The sequence below is a fragment of the Nelusetta ayraudi genome, unplaced genomic scaffold (genome assembly GCF_046127955.1).
Source record: "Nelusetta ayraudi isolate G7.1 ecotype Tasmania unplaced genomic scaffold, CSIRO-AGI_Nayr_v1 ptg000039l, whole genome shotgun sequence".
In the NCBI taxonomy this organism is placed as follows: domain Eukaryota; kingdom Metazoa; phylum Chordata; class Actinopteri; order Tetraodontiformes; family Monacanthidae; genus Nelusetta; species Nelusetta ayraudi.
Window position 1 is genome coordinate 642,851 of NW_027466089.1, and position 17,404 is coordinate 660,254.

General features: G+C 47.0%; 1 protein-coding gene across 2 annotated transcripts; it reads right to left on the minus strand.

Annotated features, from left to right (window-relative positions):
• Nucleotides 1–1,785: 1,785 nt before the first annotated feature.
• Nucleotides 1,786–17,385, minus strand: kctd16a (potassium channel tetramerization domain containing 16a). Of its 2 annotated transcripts, none has more exons than XM_076032868.1 (4): nucleotides 17,257–17,385; nucleotides 16,005–16,074; nucleotides 11,616–13,183; nucleotides 1,786–3,087 (listed from the first exon to the last, which is right to left on the minus strand). In XM_076032868.1, exons 3-4 carry the CDS (start codon nucleotides 12,424–12,426, stop codon nucleotides 2,636–2,638), a joined length of 1,263 nt encoding a protein of 420 aa, XP_075888983.1. In that variant the 5' UTR covers nucleotides 12,427–13,183; nucleotides 16,005–16,074; nucleotides 17,257–17,385; the 3' UTR covers nucleotides 1,786–2,635. The 2 variants fall into 2 exon arrangements, with proteins under 2 accessions (XP_075888983.1, XP_075888984.1); XM_076032869.1 differs by having other exon boundaries at nucleotides 16,930–17,314.
• Nucleotides 17,386–17,404: the final 19 nt, after the last annotated feature.

The following is a 17,404-nucleotide window of genomic DNA, read 5'->3' on the forward strand; positions in this document are numbered from 1 at the left end:
ATCTGAGCTTTGCTTCTTTGCAAATGGATTTTCTAAGGGCTCTTCACCAGATGGATATATAAAATAGATTCAGGGGATTTAGGAAACTTTCCATCTGTTGTGCCAGGTTATGGGCACATTTTTTTCATATTACTTCACATAAAGGGGCAATACACAATAGCTCACTGCCAGATAACATAGCTGTGCACCCGATGCGCCACACAATAGCTCGGCACAGGCAGGTCGGCAGCCGCCTCTGGTGAGTCTGCGAGCACTGAACGTTGACTGAACAACAGGCAGAGACACAGATCACCTCAGCCGTCACTGTTCAGTGGACAATGTCAAGTACTTCACGTTGCAAAGCGCAGGAGGTCCATCTTGGGCTCTTTCTTTGTCTGGATTGTTTGGTTTACAGAATTGCAATTGAGGCTACGATTTCAGCAGACCAAAAGCAACCATTTTATACTCTCAGTTCGAGCATCCTTCCATTTTGAACAACAGTCATCCCTTATCTCTTTTTAGCCTTTCATTTTCAATTATTTATCCGTGCTCAATTTCATTTCTGGTTCGTTGTAATTATAATTTATTCAGATTTGCTTTGTTGAGAGTGAGTGAATATTGAATTTCACCCAGTGCCATGCATTCATAGGATCGTATACAATTTTACTCTGTGCAATATGTAGGTCTGCAACATATTAGAGTCCAAAGCATCTTGTTGATTTGTCATGCATGTTAGTTTTATGCGCATTATGTTTATGTTGTGTATCAGCCCAAGACAAATTTCCTTCAGGACAATGAAGTTGATCTAATCTAACCTAATTATCATGAAGCAGAGTCCACTGGCCTCTAGCTATTCCTCTGATGCCACCAGCTTTGCACATACAAAGCGGAAGTTTTATTTTAATCTAGTAAGATGGATTTTGCATACAGTTATTTGACCTCCATCAATATTTAAACGTATTTCTTTATTATCAAACAGAAGCAAGCTAATTTTAATTCTTCGGAACTAAGTGGAGTTTACTAGTGGAACCTTGGCGCAGTGCTCCAGCTGGTAAAAAAAGGAAGCAGAGCTACGAGCTCACAAAATGTGTCACCTAGCTTTCACAAATTCTTCTTTCGCAAGTTGTGGAGAGCGTTGCTGGCCGTCTCCCGAGAGAGAAACTGCTTCATCTGTCACCACACAGGTCGGTATTTGAAAGTGTGGAGTAAAAGACTCGAGCTTCACCACTCACAGACGCAATGTAGCTACACCGCATAAATACACAAACTAAAAATAGCGCTCTATATGCGACTTATGCTGCAGAACTATATAATTCCCCCCCCCCTTCTGCTTTCCTAAGATTATGTCAAGAGCATGAGGCACACACAACTTGAAAGGAAGGCTGGAGGGTTTTGGTTTCAGCTGGCTGGCGAAGAAAGGTAATAAGTTGAGAAAAAACCCACAAAATAAAATATTAAACCGTTTAAGGTTACACTTCCTGCATCAGCTGAGAGCTCCAAGGAGATTGGTGCTTAGCAGTGTGCACGCAGTATAAGAATTTAATATTAGCGATTAGCCGGTTGACTAATTTTACTTAACCTGACTGCAGATTTTATGTATTTAAAGTAATAAAATGGGGTAGTAAAAATATTAAATTGGACCAGCCCAACATTTAAAATATATAAATGAATGTATACTGTTATCCCCCTTTACTTCTTTTTCCCTTTGATTGAGAATGTTGATCCTTTGTAGAGCGTGCACCACAAATGTAAACTCTGCCAAGAGGGAAAATGTGTAACATGAGTGAACACGAGCGATTACGCAAGTACAATTCTAATCCATTTATTAGCGTTGTTTTTGCACACTTACAATCAAGGATTAGTTAAATATCCATTGGCATTATATACTCTACCTACACAATATCACCGATCCAACACATAATGACAACATTGGACGAGAAACTTTTACAATGGCAAACAGCTCTCCAGGCAGTGCTCCCCCCTCACTCAAACCCTGTCCAGGTGCGCCGCTGACGCCGCCCGCTACACAGAATAGTGAATTGAAGGTTCTTGTTGGATATTGCATAATTATGCTTAACGTGAAATGACATGCAGTGCCGTTATCGATGCTTACAATAAGTATTTGTGTTATCAGTGGAGTTACGTGTTATTCCATTGCTAACTCACAGCACCATTTGGGGTACATCCACTTTGTTTCGTTGTTTTTTTTTCTTTTCTTTTCTTGTCTCTTTTTTTTTTTAAACAGCTATGGTGGGCAATTGCACATATAGAGTATGTGAAAAGTTGATGGACTGGAATGATGTCGCCCCTGAGGTTGCTTTGTTGCTTTGTGATGTCATAGCCACCAGTCCTCGTGGGCTGTCTACAGAGTGAGCAGGGTTAGCCATGTCCGCCCCAACAGAGGTAACCTGATTTTCTCATGTGCATATCACACTCAACACTGTGCATACTACGAATCAAGGACACACACTGCCTTGTATGTTTTGTGCTCACCTAGTCATGCCGGCTGGAAAAGTGGCCAGCTATTTTCATTTTTTTTTTTGTTGTTGTAATTTTTGCCCGAACACACAATGAGTCTCAGAAGTTGTCGTCCATTCGCCTGTGCAGTTGATCATCTTACTTTTCATTCACACTCATTTTTTTTATTTTTTTATTTTTAGAGATGGTATTTTCTCAGCAGCTCAGATTGCCACATGTACTTCCTCTCGGGAAAGCGATCTGGAATCCTGATCCGGCGGAAGTCCTGGATGCATTTCTCCATCTCCTGCTCCGGAGTCATCTTCTCCTTGTTGGTTTTCCTCTTGGCCGCCTCTCGGTCGCGGACGCCGAAGGTTCTCACGCGCAGCATGTCCGTCTTGCGACGCATCTCTGCCTGCTGCATCATGTGGGAAGGTCCTTTGGGCAGAGGGCGGTCCAGCGTCTGGACGTTGGGCCGCCGGCTCACGGGCCCGTAGATGACCGTTCCCTGGGGGGAATTGGCCTCCGACTGGGTCTCGGAACAGGAAGTGGAGAGCTCGTTGAAGGAAGTGCCGCTCTCGCCCTCGCGCTCGCTTTTGTGGCTCTTGCAGCAGCAGTCGCAGTGAGAGGACATCCACCTTGAGGGGCCGCCTTGAATCAAAAACACAGATAGGGACATTAAGACATTTTGTTAGTCGTTTTAAACTCATGGAGTCGACTTAAGAAATGTCCTGTTTGTTTTGCGTTCACGCAGAAACACTTTGCACATGACCATCCCAACTGACATGCTGTAATCAAAAGAGACAGTTGCACCCATCAAGCAAACACTGGCAAAAGCCTACGCAGCAGTTTCAGTGACAAATATCAATAAAGCATATCAGACGAGCGTGTATCTGCGTGTGTCTGTGTGTGTGTGTTGACGTGCGTGGGGGGTATTTAGAGGTGCACAGATGTACAGACACGCGAGATATCGGCTTTGACATTTTGGAGAGCGTGCTCGTAGGCTGCGCAGTATTGGCTCCACAGATAAGGAGAACCCCTGAGCCGGGTGCACTTCAATACGGCTCGCTGAAAGACCTTTCCCATTTCCCAGCGTCGAGTTTGTCTCAGAGCCAACGCAATCTGCCTTTTTCCTTCGCGCTTCCCTATTAGAAGTGTAACCCGAGCGCCTGGTATTAAGAGGCAGGCATACTATTTCTTTCTTTTTTTTTGTTGTGCTTTTCGGAACGCTCAGTCAAGTAAGTCAACAGTGTGCTTTTTAGCTCGAGGGGCGAAACATTTGTGGAGGAGAGGCAGGCAGAGTAGTAGCGAAAAAACACAATTTAACTCCGGTGAATTCAGGCAAGGAGGAGCTGGAAATAATGTTCCCGCCGGCTGCGCAGGTGTGAGAAATGAACCAGGTAGAGAGTGGAAAAAAATTATTATTTTTTTCCCTAGCAGTTCTCTTTGTTATTGCGCCTCCTACTTCTCACATCCTCCCACACTGCTAATTATGAGCCAGGAAGACTGCGAGCGACTGTGTGGCTGCCCACCGGCTTCTGAAAGCGTTCAAGTAACGAAAAACAGAAAAACACCGAAACTGCTTTTATTTCCAAAAATATCTCTTGAACTCTTACTTTATTTAGAAGCGCCAAAGGCAGCTCCGGCTGCCACGTAAACAACAGTAATGTACAGTTGCGCGCGGACTCTGTGAACCTGCAAATGGCTTTTCCTACTGCAGTGATAAATACTAAATAGCAAATGATATTTCTGAGGGCGCAATCACACATCCATTACCTCCTCCCAGTGCAGTGCGCGCGCTAATTTATACTAAGCAGAGTTCATGAGTGGGTGGTGGCGAGGGGGTGGGGTTCAACCTCTCTGCACACACAGTAATGATGACCTTATCGCTGGTGCAACGATTGCATTGAGCTGATAGTTGGAGAGTCACTAACAGCTTTTTAATGGCTAATCCATGAGTAAAGAGGCCAATCAGTGCGCCAATTTCCACCCCCCCGCAGAAAATGAATCAGGCTGAAAACAGCAGATGAGCAACACCAGGCAAACGGGCGCAGGCACTCCAGTAGCTGGGAGGATCAAGTGGACGGAGGCTGAGCATTGTTTCTGAATGGATGGATGCTGCAGTCCAGAGGGGCGACCCATTTAGGAGGCGCCGATGCCCCAATAATAGTCTCATAAAAATTTCAGGCGACGTGGGCGGAATGAATTGTGTTCAGTTCAGTGACGAGGCAAAAAAAAAAGAAGAAGATAAAAACGTATAAAAATTGACTTTCCAACGCAATCCTCGACGCCAAATTGCGGCCAGAAAACGGCGCATTTCGCCCCTGCGCTTAACGCTGATCTACTCCTCTGGAGCCAGCCCAGGCAGGAAATGGCTGAGAGCCTTGTCAGGAAACACACACTCGTCCTCGGGTACATTTTAAACAAGTGCGTAATACGCTCTGGTATCTTTTCAGGGAAGTCATTGATTGTCAGTGCTCTTCATCAGGAGATCATATTGCAGGAGCGGGAGCTGCTCTTCCAACCAGAGTCTGGCTCTGCTGCCCTCATAAATAACACAGAGAGACAGAGAGATTGAGAGAGAGAGAGGGCGAGGGCGAGAGCGAGAGTGAGAGAGGGCGAGGGAGGCGAGTTGTGCGCAGAGCCACGCAGGCGTGTCGCACCGGCTATCCTCTGACTCGCCTCCGTCCCTGATGAAAGCAGGGACGCCTGTCCTGATATCTGAGAGAGGTCACAGCTTCGCTGCTCCTGGTGCGTTCGACCGAACTGGCAGATTATTCCTCGCTCGTCGTGCAGTTTTGGAGAGAGGCAGGAAAAGTAGGGCAGGTTGGTGGAGAGGGAAGGGGAAGAAGGGGAGGCAGAGGATTCTGACAAACTCCAAATTTAAATGTCAGAGGCTCGTGACGCGTTCTTTAAAAAATAAAACTGTATCCGTGTCTAACAACTGACTCATCAAGGGTGTCTCATGATGAATTCTTTAACAGCAGAGCCCCACGCTGCAGCCATGTAATCTACCCTCAAAGTTCAGATCCCCCCAAAAAAAGAAGAAAAGAAAATTCTAATGGACAAGAAAGCATTCAGGAATTCAATGTTCTTGCACATAACAAGAGGACCGTGATGACATTTCATTTAAATCTGGCTTTAAGTGACCCAAGGCGTGTTTGATTTACAACCCAGAATGACTGCAAAGATGTAAACTGGGCCAACATAACTAAATAAATAAATTGGAGGGGGAAAAAATGTAATATTTTAACATTCAAAGCATGGGGAGCTGACAGAGAGAAAGCAGCACGCCGGCGAATTTCTGAAATAAGCACATTTGCCTCTTTGGCCAAACAACAAGAAGATCCTGGGGGGGCTCAGAGTGCCGTGAATCATCTCCAATTGCTTCAGTTACTGTTGCTCACAGCGCCGCTCGGAACGGAACGGCATCGGCTCTGATTACAGAACCTGAAAGTATCGGGGTTAACGCCGTCTGAGGAGGCTGGAAAAAAAAAGCCTTCGAGGACGGAGCCTCTCTCTCTGTTCTCCTGCTGCCACATCCAGGAGCTGCCACCGTCCTCACAAGGAGTGTGGTTTACACGCTTGTTAGCTCGCAAATTGGGCCGGCACGTCCTTGCAGCGCAAGAGGGGGGGGAAGAAAAAAAAAAAGGGCTTGTCTTGCAAAGGCAGTGACCGTCCTCGCAGGGGTGAGGGGAAATCCATTTCACCAACGCGGGCCCCGTGTTCGCTGCAAAAAGTATCACTTCAGCAGTTTGTGTCCAGTCTGACTAATGGCCGCGGCCGTCCTCTCGCGGGGCTTTCAACAATGACTCCGATATCTGCATACAATTGAATTTGTCAGTATTAATTAGCTCCGTCATGCTGCCTTTCTTCACAGGCGGTGATGAGAAAGAGCTCTAATTATCAGGGCTGCGGTGGTGGTGGTGGTGGTGGTGGGGACCCGTTGACTCCCGACGTGCTTTATATATTCAAGGACACCACCGGTGGCCCGACACAGATGATCTGCTTTCCACAGGGAGGGTTGACAGCTTCACTGGCTGATTGTTAATGACAGGCCGGGTGCCGTCCCACCGTTGAGTCAGAGGGTGGCGGCCCACCTAGTGTCTCCCTGACAGCGGCTCGGACGCATGACATGTATGAAATGTCCATATCGGCCTCTCCCAGTGGGAGGGGAAGGGGGGGTTGACCCTGGGGCCACGCCCATTGGGGGCCGTCCGCGGTGCCTTCAAGGTCTGAAGGGGTCGACCGGGGAACATTTTCGGAGCTAATTTCCGTCGTCAGCAAATATTTATGTGCTGCATCATTTATTTAGAAAATGAAGCTGAAAGAATGTCAAATCTGAAGCGTGCTATTGGAGAAAAGTGCAAATGGAGGGGCAGGGTTGGCCACGCCCCCCCCCCTGACTGCGGAAGCCATTTGAGAGGAGATGCAGCAGGAAGCGGATAAAAAGGTGAAGAGGCTGAGGAGGAGGAGGAAGAAGGGCACGGTTCCGCCCCCTCATCCTGTCAACCGGTGACATGTATGCGCTCGGTAATCAGACTCCTTTTTAGCCATCCATCACCCGCGAGGATCGAACGCCGTGCTTGCGCTCAAATGTGAACACTCCCTGAACAAACGTGCCTCAAACGAACAAAAGCGAGGTGGAAAAATCCAGCAACTTCCTGCAGCACCACTACATAGGATCTGGCTGTCTTCGGAATATTCTCAGTCTGGCAAAACGCCTCGACCGCAATGTGAGTTCCTCCGCTGTAGCCATTAAGCATCTCTGGAGTGATCATTAAGGTGTTGGGTGTCAGTCGGTAAAAACCTTCTGGCCCTGGACTCTCAGAGCTGCACGGTGCAAGGAGAAAGCAAAAATGTACGTTTGATTGTGGAGGTGAGGGCGGATAATCCATCAAATCCTTTTTTTTTTTTTTTCATCATTGTTCGTTACATTTGTGAGTCGGCAGCGATCAAGCTGTACTCCAACAAACTAGAAAACAGTACGACAGCACCGGGTATGTTGAAATTTAGTTGTATGTTCGTCAAGATTAGTCTGATGTTCTTAATCACGAGTCCCAGTGTGGGAATGTTGCAGCCTTATTACTTATAACTGAGCTGGAGTGTGCTAAAAAAGGTACAGAAGGCGAGGCAGGAAAAAAAAAAAACGTATTAAATATTTATCGTGACAAATTACCAACTCATGCATGTGATATGTTGCCGCAAGTTCATTACGACGCTGTAATAAGGCAGAAAATGAATGTAGATGCCTTAAGATAATAATAAAAAAAATATTAATTTGAAACAAAAAAAGGAAACACTTTTTGCCCAATACTTCAGGATAAAGTCTGGGAAGCTTTAATGGACATCTGATTCAGACACACATTTATTTTTGGCTCAGCAACATCAGATGATTCCCATAAAGAGCAGATTGTCCACTTGAACAGATAGCGCACACTTTTGTGTTTGACCTTTAACCGCGCAGCAGCCGCTATTCTTTTCCGTTCCCATTCCCGGCCACTCCATTCAGGCCGGGAGCCGTCTCTGGAGGAGCCGCGGAACAAACCAATCTCTGCCAACGTTTACACGACAGGAAATGATTACTCTTTCAAGCCCCTCGCCGCCACCGACTGTCCCCGCCACCTTGTGACCGCCATTGTTCAGAGGCTGTTACAGCCGCTCGTCATCGCGCTCGCAGCCCAGGGCGGCGCTGCACTGATATTAACAGCACACTAAACTGGAGCAAACCCTTTCTCCGGCTCCTCCACGAGTCCCATTTTGCCGAGTTAGACCTCTGCTGGCGCTCCCACTGATCCTATAGTTCTAATGTTAGCATCACAACCGGCTGATGCTACAAAAACGTCAATAACAACAAGTTTTCCGCATGGCTTTAAAGTGCATCCTGGTGTTTTATATATACAATATGAATTCTCTTGACAGCAGCTTGAATGTTTTATGTCGAAGTTATATAATTTTATCAGCTCATATTTATCTATTTAATCCCTTCGGGCAACTTTTTCTTATTTTAGAATGTGACGAATATTTTTTAATTGCCCCTTAAAGTAGGTTAGCGTTTATCTCCCTTAATTGCACTTCCATCCTGGATGACGCTAAATGAGAAAATATTTTGGGATCACAGATTGCTTTTTAATTAGCCAACACTCTCCTCTCTCCCTGGAGATAAATGGCTTCACCAACTGCCTCGGGGAGAGTAGGAAGCGTTCAGTCCATGTCGGTGTGAGACGCTAAACATTGGGACAACAATACATTTACACAGTAAAAGCAATACGCTGGGGGGGAGAAAAGCAAAGATGGATGGACATTTTTCCGATCTTCGCGGTGGATTGGCCAGCAAAGGCCTATTATAACTTGGCGACTTAGGTCAGCCAATCGTCTACTGGGTAAGTCAGGAGGGATGACACGAGTGGCACTGGGGAGACTGGGGTTGCCAAACACCTCTGCATCCTTACAGAGAGTCACTTTGAAGGAGCAACACTTGGAAAAAAAAAAACCCTGCACAGTCAGATGATGAAGAAAATAGACAAATGTACAAATAGACAACTACATACTTGATCCTAATCTCCTTCAAAATGTATCATCATCAAAATGCATCATATCAATATGTTGCATGTATCCCCTAATTTGACATTTTAGGACTCTAATATTTTCACTTGACATCATAAAACTTTTCTTTCTTTCTTTATGATGTTCATTAAAAAACGTATTTGTCAAGTGTTTCTATGTAATTAGCCTAACAATGATTTTCAGCCTCGAGTCCTGATCCACCAGATTAGACCGCACGGTGGATACTGCTACAGAAGGCTTAATCACATCCACCCTTTTGCATCCTGGTTATTAGTTATGATTTACTGTAGGCCCCCCAGGCCCGGTTGTTTATTTAGAGGGTGAGTGACTCGCATTTGGTCAAAGGCATCTCATTCATCAGGGCAATCGAGGTGCTGAAGCCAGAGTTGGTGATAGATGCTCAAAATCTGCGCACTCCTGCAGAGAGCGGCCTCCCCTTTTTTTTATTTTTTTTTTATGTTAGAATCATTTATTTTAGGATGAGTCGGGACTGAAGCACACATCCCACTGGGAGGGAGGGGATCATCATTCAGAGGACGGTCTTAACTTCGAGAAGGGGGCGACTCCCCTGGCTGTTCATACGGACGATACTTTGCAGTCCAGTCATAAATATCGTTTGGGCATTTTTTAAAAGTCAATCCCAGACTAGTCTGAGGGAGCGGTGGAAGCCTGTGGGAAACAGCTCGCGCACATTTGAAAGGAAGGGCAGCGCGGATGACGTTCAGGACCTGACAGGCCGGAAGAAAGGGGCTCAATTTGTTTACCGTGGCGGATCGCGGTTTCTTTTTTTCTTTTTTTTTCGCAACCTCCTTGTTTCACTTGGCCGTGATCGGGAAGGAAGGGCGGTAAAAAGGGAGCTGTGCGGATGCGTTTCGCTGGAAGATCTCGATAACAGCAACCAAAAAAATGAGGAAAAAAGAAGGAAAAAGGACAGCTGTTTCGTGTCAGCCCCAAAGGGCCACTTGTCTACATGCATTCTTAGTTTAGGACGAGTTCCCCTAGGCCTGCCACTGTCCCACATTCACAATGTGGTTGGACTTGGGGTGGGGTTGGGCGGTGGGGGGGGTGGGAGGAGAAGCGGATGCAGGATGCCGGATGCAGGATGCTGCATCACGGCGGGAGCGGCCGCTGTCACGCCTGTCTGCCTTTGATGTGTCTATCCATCATGCCGGCCGGGCCTGCGTGTCCTAACGCCTGTCCTCAGTGTCTGCGTGTCCCCTCTCGCCCTCCCCTCATCATCTCTCCCCTAATGAAAGCACAAGTCTCTACCCCGCCCTCCCTATCGCCCACCTCCCTCCTCCTCTGGACCCAGTGAACTTTCCCCGCTGACACTTGCTTCAGTCTATTTTTGCCCTCGTCCCCTCACCCTCCCCCTCAACTTTCTGCCTCGCTTCTTCCTCCCCACGGCCGCGGACTCATACAACTTTTACTCCGTCGCCCCCTCCTGCTCGGCTGCCTCTTCCCTCCATCTGCTCGCCCGCCGCTCCCTCGCCTTTCCCTTTCCTTGCCGACTCCCCTCCCCTGTGCGTGCTCTTATTACTCCGCATCTTCTCTCCGCTTCCGTGCCGTATTTATTGCGAGTCTCTCGCACCCGCTCCTCCTCCTCCTCCTCCGCCCCCACTGTCCCACGCATCTGTCCTAGGGCGGTGTCTGTTCACGGAGGAGGGAACACCTTCACCATATGTTCCGCTCCAGAAAGTTGGATGACTCTGGGAAAAAAAAAGATATCGTACATGACTGGGATGTCGGTCATTAACAAAGCCATCGGTGAATCATTAGCAGACCATATGTTACGTCTTCTTCGGCGCACCTCCCTGATCCTCACACCTTGACCCAGCAAATGAGTTTTTCTCCAGCTTTTACCAATGGGAGCCAAAAAAAAGAGCGGGGCATCGTGCCCTCCTTTAATCGGCCATATGGTCCTTCTCCTCTCTCTGCAGAAGGTAGATGGAGATGCGTTTGCAGCTAATTGGTCGAGGGTAGAGAGAGACGGGGGGGGGGGGGGGGAGAAAGAGAGAGAGAAAAAGACTTGCCTCCCTTTTAGTACACTGCTGCTAATTTTAGAGAGGACGTTCCATGTGCATGTTCAAATCTGCTGCTGCCACTTTGCGCTGTATTATTCATGACCCCTCATAATCTGAGAAACAAGCCGCGTTTAGTCACAATGCACATGAAGGGAAGTGGACTGTGAGTCAACCTCCTTGAGGAGAATGGCCCAAATATGTGGTTGGTTGCATATCCCGTGACCAAGAAAATTGTTTGAAGGCAACGACTGAATGTGGTGGGGGGAAAAAAAAATATATTTTTAAATAAGCGTTATAACACAATCTAAATCATGCTTAAACCAAAAGAAAATCTCAGCTGGATAAGACAGCTTCCTCTTTCCCAGTGGGAAAACTTTAAATAACAATTTAGGTGGAACATTTTCACAACGGAAGGCCAAATAGATTTGCCTGCATGCTCGAGGGGAAGGAGGGGCACTTTGCTTCGTCACATTCATATTGGGTGTCATTGGTGTTTCAGACTGTGGTTTGCATTCCGATCACCTCGGGGAGCTTTATTCCCACATCACTGCTCTAATTGTAATTCTGAGGCGGAAAGTCGTCACTCACGGTAGAAGATGTACTGTGCGTAATTGGACCAGACCCTGTCGTCCGCGTAATGACCGATGGGGGAGGCGGCCAACGCCGAGTTGCAGGCCACGATTTGGAAGCCGCTCTCGGACAGCATGTCAAACGCTCTCTCCAGGTGCCTGAACTTGAGGTAAAACCTGCAGGTGTAGCGGTCCGGCGGTCGGTCCGCATCCCTGTTCTCGTTCAGGGCGTCGCCGAAAACCTCCTTGGCCAAGCCGATCCTGCTGCTGATGAAGATTCGCGGCAACTTTTTGGCCTTGGCGTCACTTTGACTCTCCTTGCCTCCGCCGGCGCACACGGCTTTTAAGGCGACCGTGATGTAGCCGTACCTTCTGTCCAGGGAGTAGGAGGGGTAAAACCTCTGGTCGCTGCCAAGCGACGCGTCGTCGAAATCACTGTAGTACGAGTCGTCCGACAGCGCCTTGGAATCATCCGACTGCAAAAGTTTGACCAGATCCGGCAGCTGGAAGTACTCCGCCTCTCTTTTCAACCTCCCCCTCTCGGGGAAGTGGTCGGGCAGGACGACCTGCTGGTCCCGGAGGTAATCCAAAATGTAGCGGAACAAAAAGCCATCCCTGTCGATGAAATAACGCCCTCTGAAGTCGCGGGACAAGTCATTCGAGGAGCCCTTCTTGTTCGAGAACAGCTTCCCGAGGTAGGAATTCGGGGAGCTGGTCAAGGTGCCGAGGCGCGTGTAATACACCTGTCCTCCTACGTTGAGCTCGACTACATCCGACTGGGGGGTTTGCTCTTTGGCAGGCTGCGTTTTGCCGTTTTCGTTCAGCGCCATGTTTCCCCCCGAAAAACAAAAATCTCGCCGGAAATCGAGACAGGAGTAGAAAAAAAAATGACGAGCTCGAACGCTTCAGAAGTTCAGGGCAGGGGTTGCAGCTGCATGGTGATGCCGATGCACTCACACACACGCACACATCAAAGGCAGAGACTTGGGCTCGAGCTACAGACCTCGCGTGAAGAATCTCGTCAGAAACTGTGCAAAGGTGCGCCTAAAAAAACAGATCCCTCAACTCCATTGCGCGTAATTTGCGCTCCCCATGACGCATGGCTTTCCCCTCCTTTTTCCTCTCTGACCAACATTGATTGTCATAACCAGGGAAGCGGATCATGTTACGCGCATCCACTGCGAGGGGGTTCGTTGCAGTCACTTGCAGAGAAACGCTGCCGTCTTCTCCTCCTCGGTTCGGAATTCCTCTAGATCCAAGACGAAGAAGAACGGGAGAACAGTTCTTGCCTCCTCGCTCTGGCGCCTCCCTTCAAGTTCTCAATTCTCCCTCATCATTGACCATCCGTCCGTGACAATCAGGGGAGCGCGCGAGCATCCCATCCCATCCCTCCGCCTCCGAGTCTCACTCCCGGCAGCTGGGATGCTGCTGCTGCTGCTGCTGCTGCTGCTGAAACCCGCTCCGGAGGATGTTCTCAGCAGCGAGGAGGCTGGACGCGGGGCTCTGGCGCGCACCCATCGCTTCCAAACTGCTGAGTGCGACTTAACGCTCGTGCCGGCAGAAGGTTTAAGATAATGTTGCTCCAAGCTGTGCGCGCGAGGGAGAGGGAGAGAGAGAATGAGAGAATGAGAGAGAGAGAGAGAGAGAGAGAGAGAGAGAGAGAGAGAGAGAGAGAGAGAGAGAGAGAGAGGGGAGGGGAGAGAGAAAAAAACCCAAACGTCCCATGAAGTAATGTCTTACATCATCTTAAAGGAAAATGACATTTGCAGACGATAAACCAGAGTGATGTGGGTGCATTCATATATATGCAAGGATATGCATGTTTTTTTTAATTGCTCTCCCCCCAGCGCGGAATTCTTATTTGGCTGCGGGCGTTGTGCATCTGGCAGATTGGGGGGGATTCAGGTCTAATGCAGTTCCACCAGACACAGCGTTGCGGATTGTTAATCCCTTCTTCAGTCCTCACTGAGGCTTTCGCATTAACATTTGACGCTTTCAGGCTGCTGACGCGCTTATCGTGAGAGATGGGAGCCGGGGCCGAGGGTCCGCCGACGCCAGTCACATGTGAACACAATTCCCCATCCAGGGAAATTGGCCTGAACCTTCTTTACATTTATATATGTTTTTCAATTCCAGCCACTGATAAACACTTAGGACGCTTCTTGCATCCAGGTCAAACACCACCGGGATCCAGTGGTGGAGCCAGTAATGATCCCTTGGGGTGGCCAGGGTGAGATCCTATACTCACACAGGAGTGGCAATAAGTAGAAATCTCTACATGACTGCTTTATTATTCAAATTGTTACTGTAGTTGTTTGTATTTATTAAATGTTTTCAGTGTGCCCTTAGAACAGCTGGCCTATCGCCATTCCCATGAGGAGCAGGATATCTTCACCAATGTTTATATTAATAATGTATCCGCATCAGCTACTGTCCTGGGGTCATCTTGGGGTTACATTGAATTTCTTCTTTGAGTGTCTCGTTTCCACCAAGAACAAAGTCCAGCCAATCATCAAGTCAGAAATACACAAAAACTATGATACTGATACTGTGCATCAATCAACAAAGATATGACTTGAGGTGCTGTCGTGTGGAAGTGTAAGGGCCGTGGCCACCACTGGCTCCGCCCCTGCCGGGATCGCTTCTTTCTCTGAGGCTGTATATGCAAATGGTCCCACGCCTCCATCGATTGACCCGCGTGGATTCTCAATTCAGCACCAAGGACAGATGTCATGGTCACATGATGCTGACAAAGTACGCTGTCAAAAAAATGAACCGCGTCTTGATTTTTTTCACACTGCGAACAAGGGCCATTTCATGACTGCGAGGGCAACAAACTGAATGCTTCTTACAGGGGAATATGAAAACTGAGGGGAGTTAAAGTCTCATTACTCAGCCGTTTATATTCTGGATTAGTGGAGCAGAGGGACAGGGCTTTGGGACTCGCGTATTATTGCTCGGCGCCCGCTCAGTGAATTTGTCATACAGCCGTTGGTACACACTCCACAAAGAGGCCGAGTACTGTTGGCTGGGGAATCCAATTTAGAGGAAGCGAGATGCAGCCCTAATTCAAAAGCTTGAGAGCACACGTCTTCATGCGGGCGTATATAAGACATACGTGTCGACGTTTACCTCGAAAACGTGGGTTTCGAAAGTGAGCAAAACACAGTCTGACGGACTAGATTTATTTTTTTCACACCAGGGAACCAGTTTGATTTTTTTTTTATATGAGGTATAATGTCTCTAATCTCTACCGTCCACCTGACATGAAACCAGCAGCAGCAGCAGCAGCAGCAGCACTGATCCTGGTCCAGACTGTTATGAATCTCCCTTGTTTGCTTTTTAGCTTGTTTGTTGTGTGTCTCTGCGTGCGCGTGTGTGTTTGTGTGTGCGTGCGTGCGTGGCACGTGTTTTCTGAGGACCATACTGTGATAAATCCAAAGCTTGCATCGCCGCAGCGCCGAGAGAAGGCGTCGATGACAGGAGAGCACCCTTGACTCGTGGTTTTGAGGAGGCAGCGGTCACGCTTTACCCTGTTAATTCAGAGTATATTGTGCTGGAGAGGGGTTGCTAAGCAGCCACAGGGGAATGAGTGGGATTCAAACAGTGGGGGATTTAGAACTACACCGTGAATACCGCCGATGTCTGCCCGCTTACATCATATGTCATTTTTGTCAAGGTTTTGTCAAGGTTTCAGTGCAAATCGTGTGAATTGGCAGACATCTCTATGGACAGGAAGAGGAAAAAAAACAGAAGATGATAATCTAGATTGATCCACAGCGGTGCATTCTGTTTTTCGATGTGTTGGACCTCTATCAGAACTACAAGTTTGTTCTCTGCCTCATAATTGGGAAGTTGTTTTTTTTATTTATTTCTTGCTCCCATAAGGACTAAGCACCCTGTTTCATATTCATCTCACTCATCTTCCCATTAGAGACAATTTGCCTGCCTCCTGCCTTCGCCCTTCTTCCTGTTCGTGTGCAGAGCTACTCCCAGGTTAGATTCTATCTTTTGGAAGGGGTTGAATTTCATGCAACTTCAGCATTAATATTGTAAGACAATGTGAGTCCCGGCAGAGTGTGGAATAGGAAAGTCTGTGATTTAGGGCTCGCAAAGCCTACAATAATTTCAAAACAGGAATTTTCATGCTTTTGATAATAATCACTTCAAAATACAGCCGTGTGGTATTTCAAAGCTTGACACGTTATGTGGCAATTTAAAACTAAAATCTCAAAGGTTCACACGATTAAATATATATCATGTAGCAAAGACTGTAGTTTGGTTATGTTTGATAGTTAGCCTTTCTATAACTGTTGTGCTGCTTTTTAAAAGTAAGACAGACATAATACAGGCCCCAACCTCTCAACAAAATGAATAACCTGCTGCACAAGGTAATTGGCTGCCTTACCTCATTTCCCTTCCTCTCGGGCACTTTTAAGCTCCTCACATTTCCACATGAAAGACAGAGCCGGCAAATCCTAAAAAACCAAATGTATTTTTCAGTTTTCTGATTCAACCATAAAACGGAGCAACAGTGCCACAGTGCATTGTGAATCAAAAAGCAAAGTTAATTACACTTTATCAACTAATCGCACTGACAAAACATGTTTTTTTAACTGCTTAAGACCAACACTAAGGTGAAGACCTACCAATTTCCTGGTTAATAATTCTCCATTAATGGAACAATGCAGCCATTACACTGACATTGAGTGTACTCTTGAGACCTAAGAGGTGGTACAGCAAAGAATAACAAGGAATTGTTTTCTCAGTGTTTTGTATTTAGTATTTATCTCATGCGTTGTTGAATAAACATTCAGTCACATTGACTAAGATTTAATTAAATGCCTGAGAGCAATCATTTCTCATGCCTTTATTATTTCAATGATTAACACAAACACTGCGGCTGTCGTTTTGCAACCTGACCAATACAACAACTCCAATTGTAGATAGGGTCAAAGATTCTTCCATTTATTGCAATGCGAAATGATAAACGTTTAATCTTGCAGAGGCGTAAACCTACGCACCCAGTCACTTGCTTCAGATTTACAATAGTATGTCAATAAAAAAAAAATCTATCATTGATATGTTTATGGTCAATTGCATCTCTAGGATAACTGAATCAGACCATATTATTTTATGCCAATGGCGGCACTACTTATTAGTTGATAATGCCAGCTAACACTGACCATAAAAGCTTTAATGGCAAATCTATGGCTACAGGCTACCTCCTAAGTGTTTTTCCACCCGTATAAATTAAAGCCTCCCTCAGCAAAGCACCCCTACTCAGATGATCGTTACCGCATCCTCATCCATTCACTATTTCTTCCACTGACCTCAGACGTGACTCTTTGAATGGAGAGAGGTCCATTATAAACAGCTGCAAGACAGTGGCACCCCATGGGGCTGCCGCATGGACGTCCTGATTTATTATTTATTTATCTGCACGCAGTCCCCTAGAGCTGTCGCTAATTGGCTTAGTTCTCGTGCTTTTGTGCACTTGTAGTGACTTTTCAAACTGCGTGGCAAATTATCACCACAGCATACGCAAGTGCGTATCGTGTATAACGTTCGCCCGACAGTATAAAATGCTTTATAGCTTATAAAAGCTTATTACAGCATTACAAAGGTTGAATTAGCCGAACATAACAAGCTGCAGTTACCCAACACGGCCAGCAGGCAGAGCTGTAAGTTGTACACAGATGGTCCATGAGGGGCTGGCTCGCTGTGGTTCTCCATTTTGTATGTTTTTTTCCCTATAGGTTAGCGCCTCCTTTCCAAACGGCTAGCTGCGAATCACCACCGACCAGC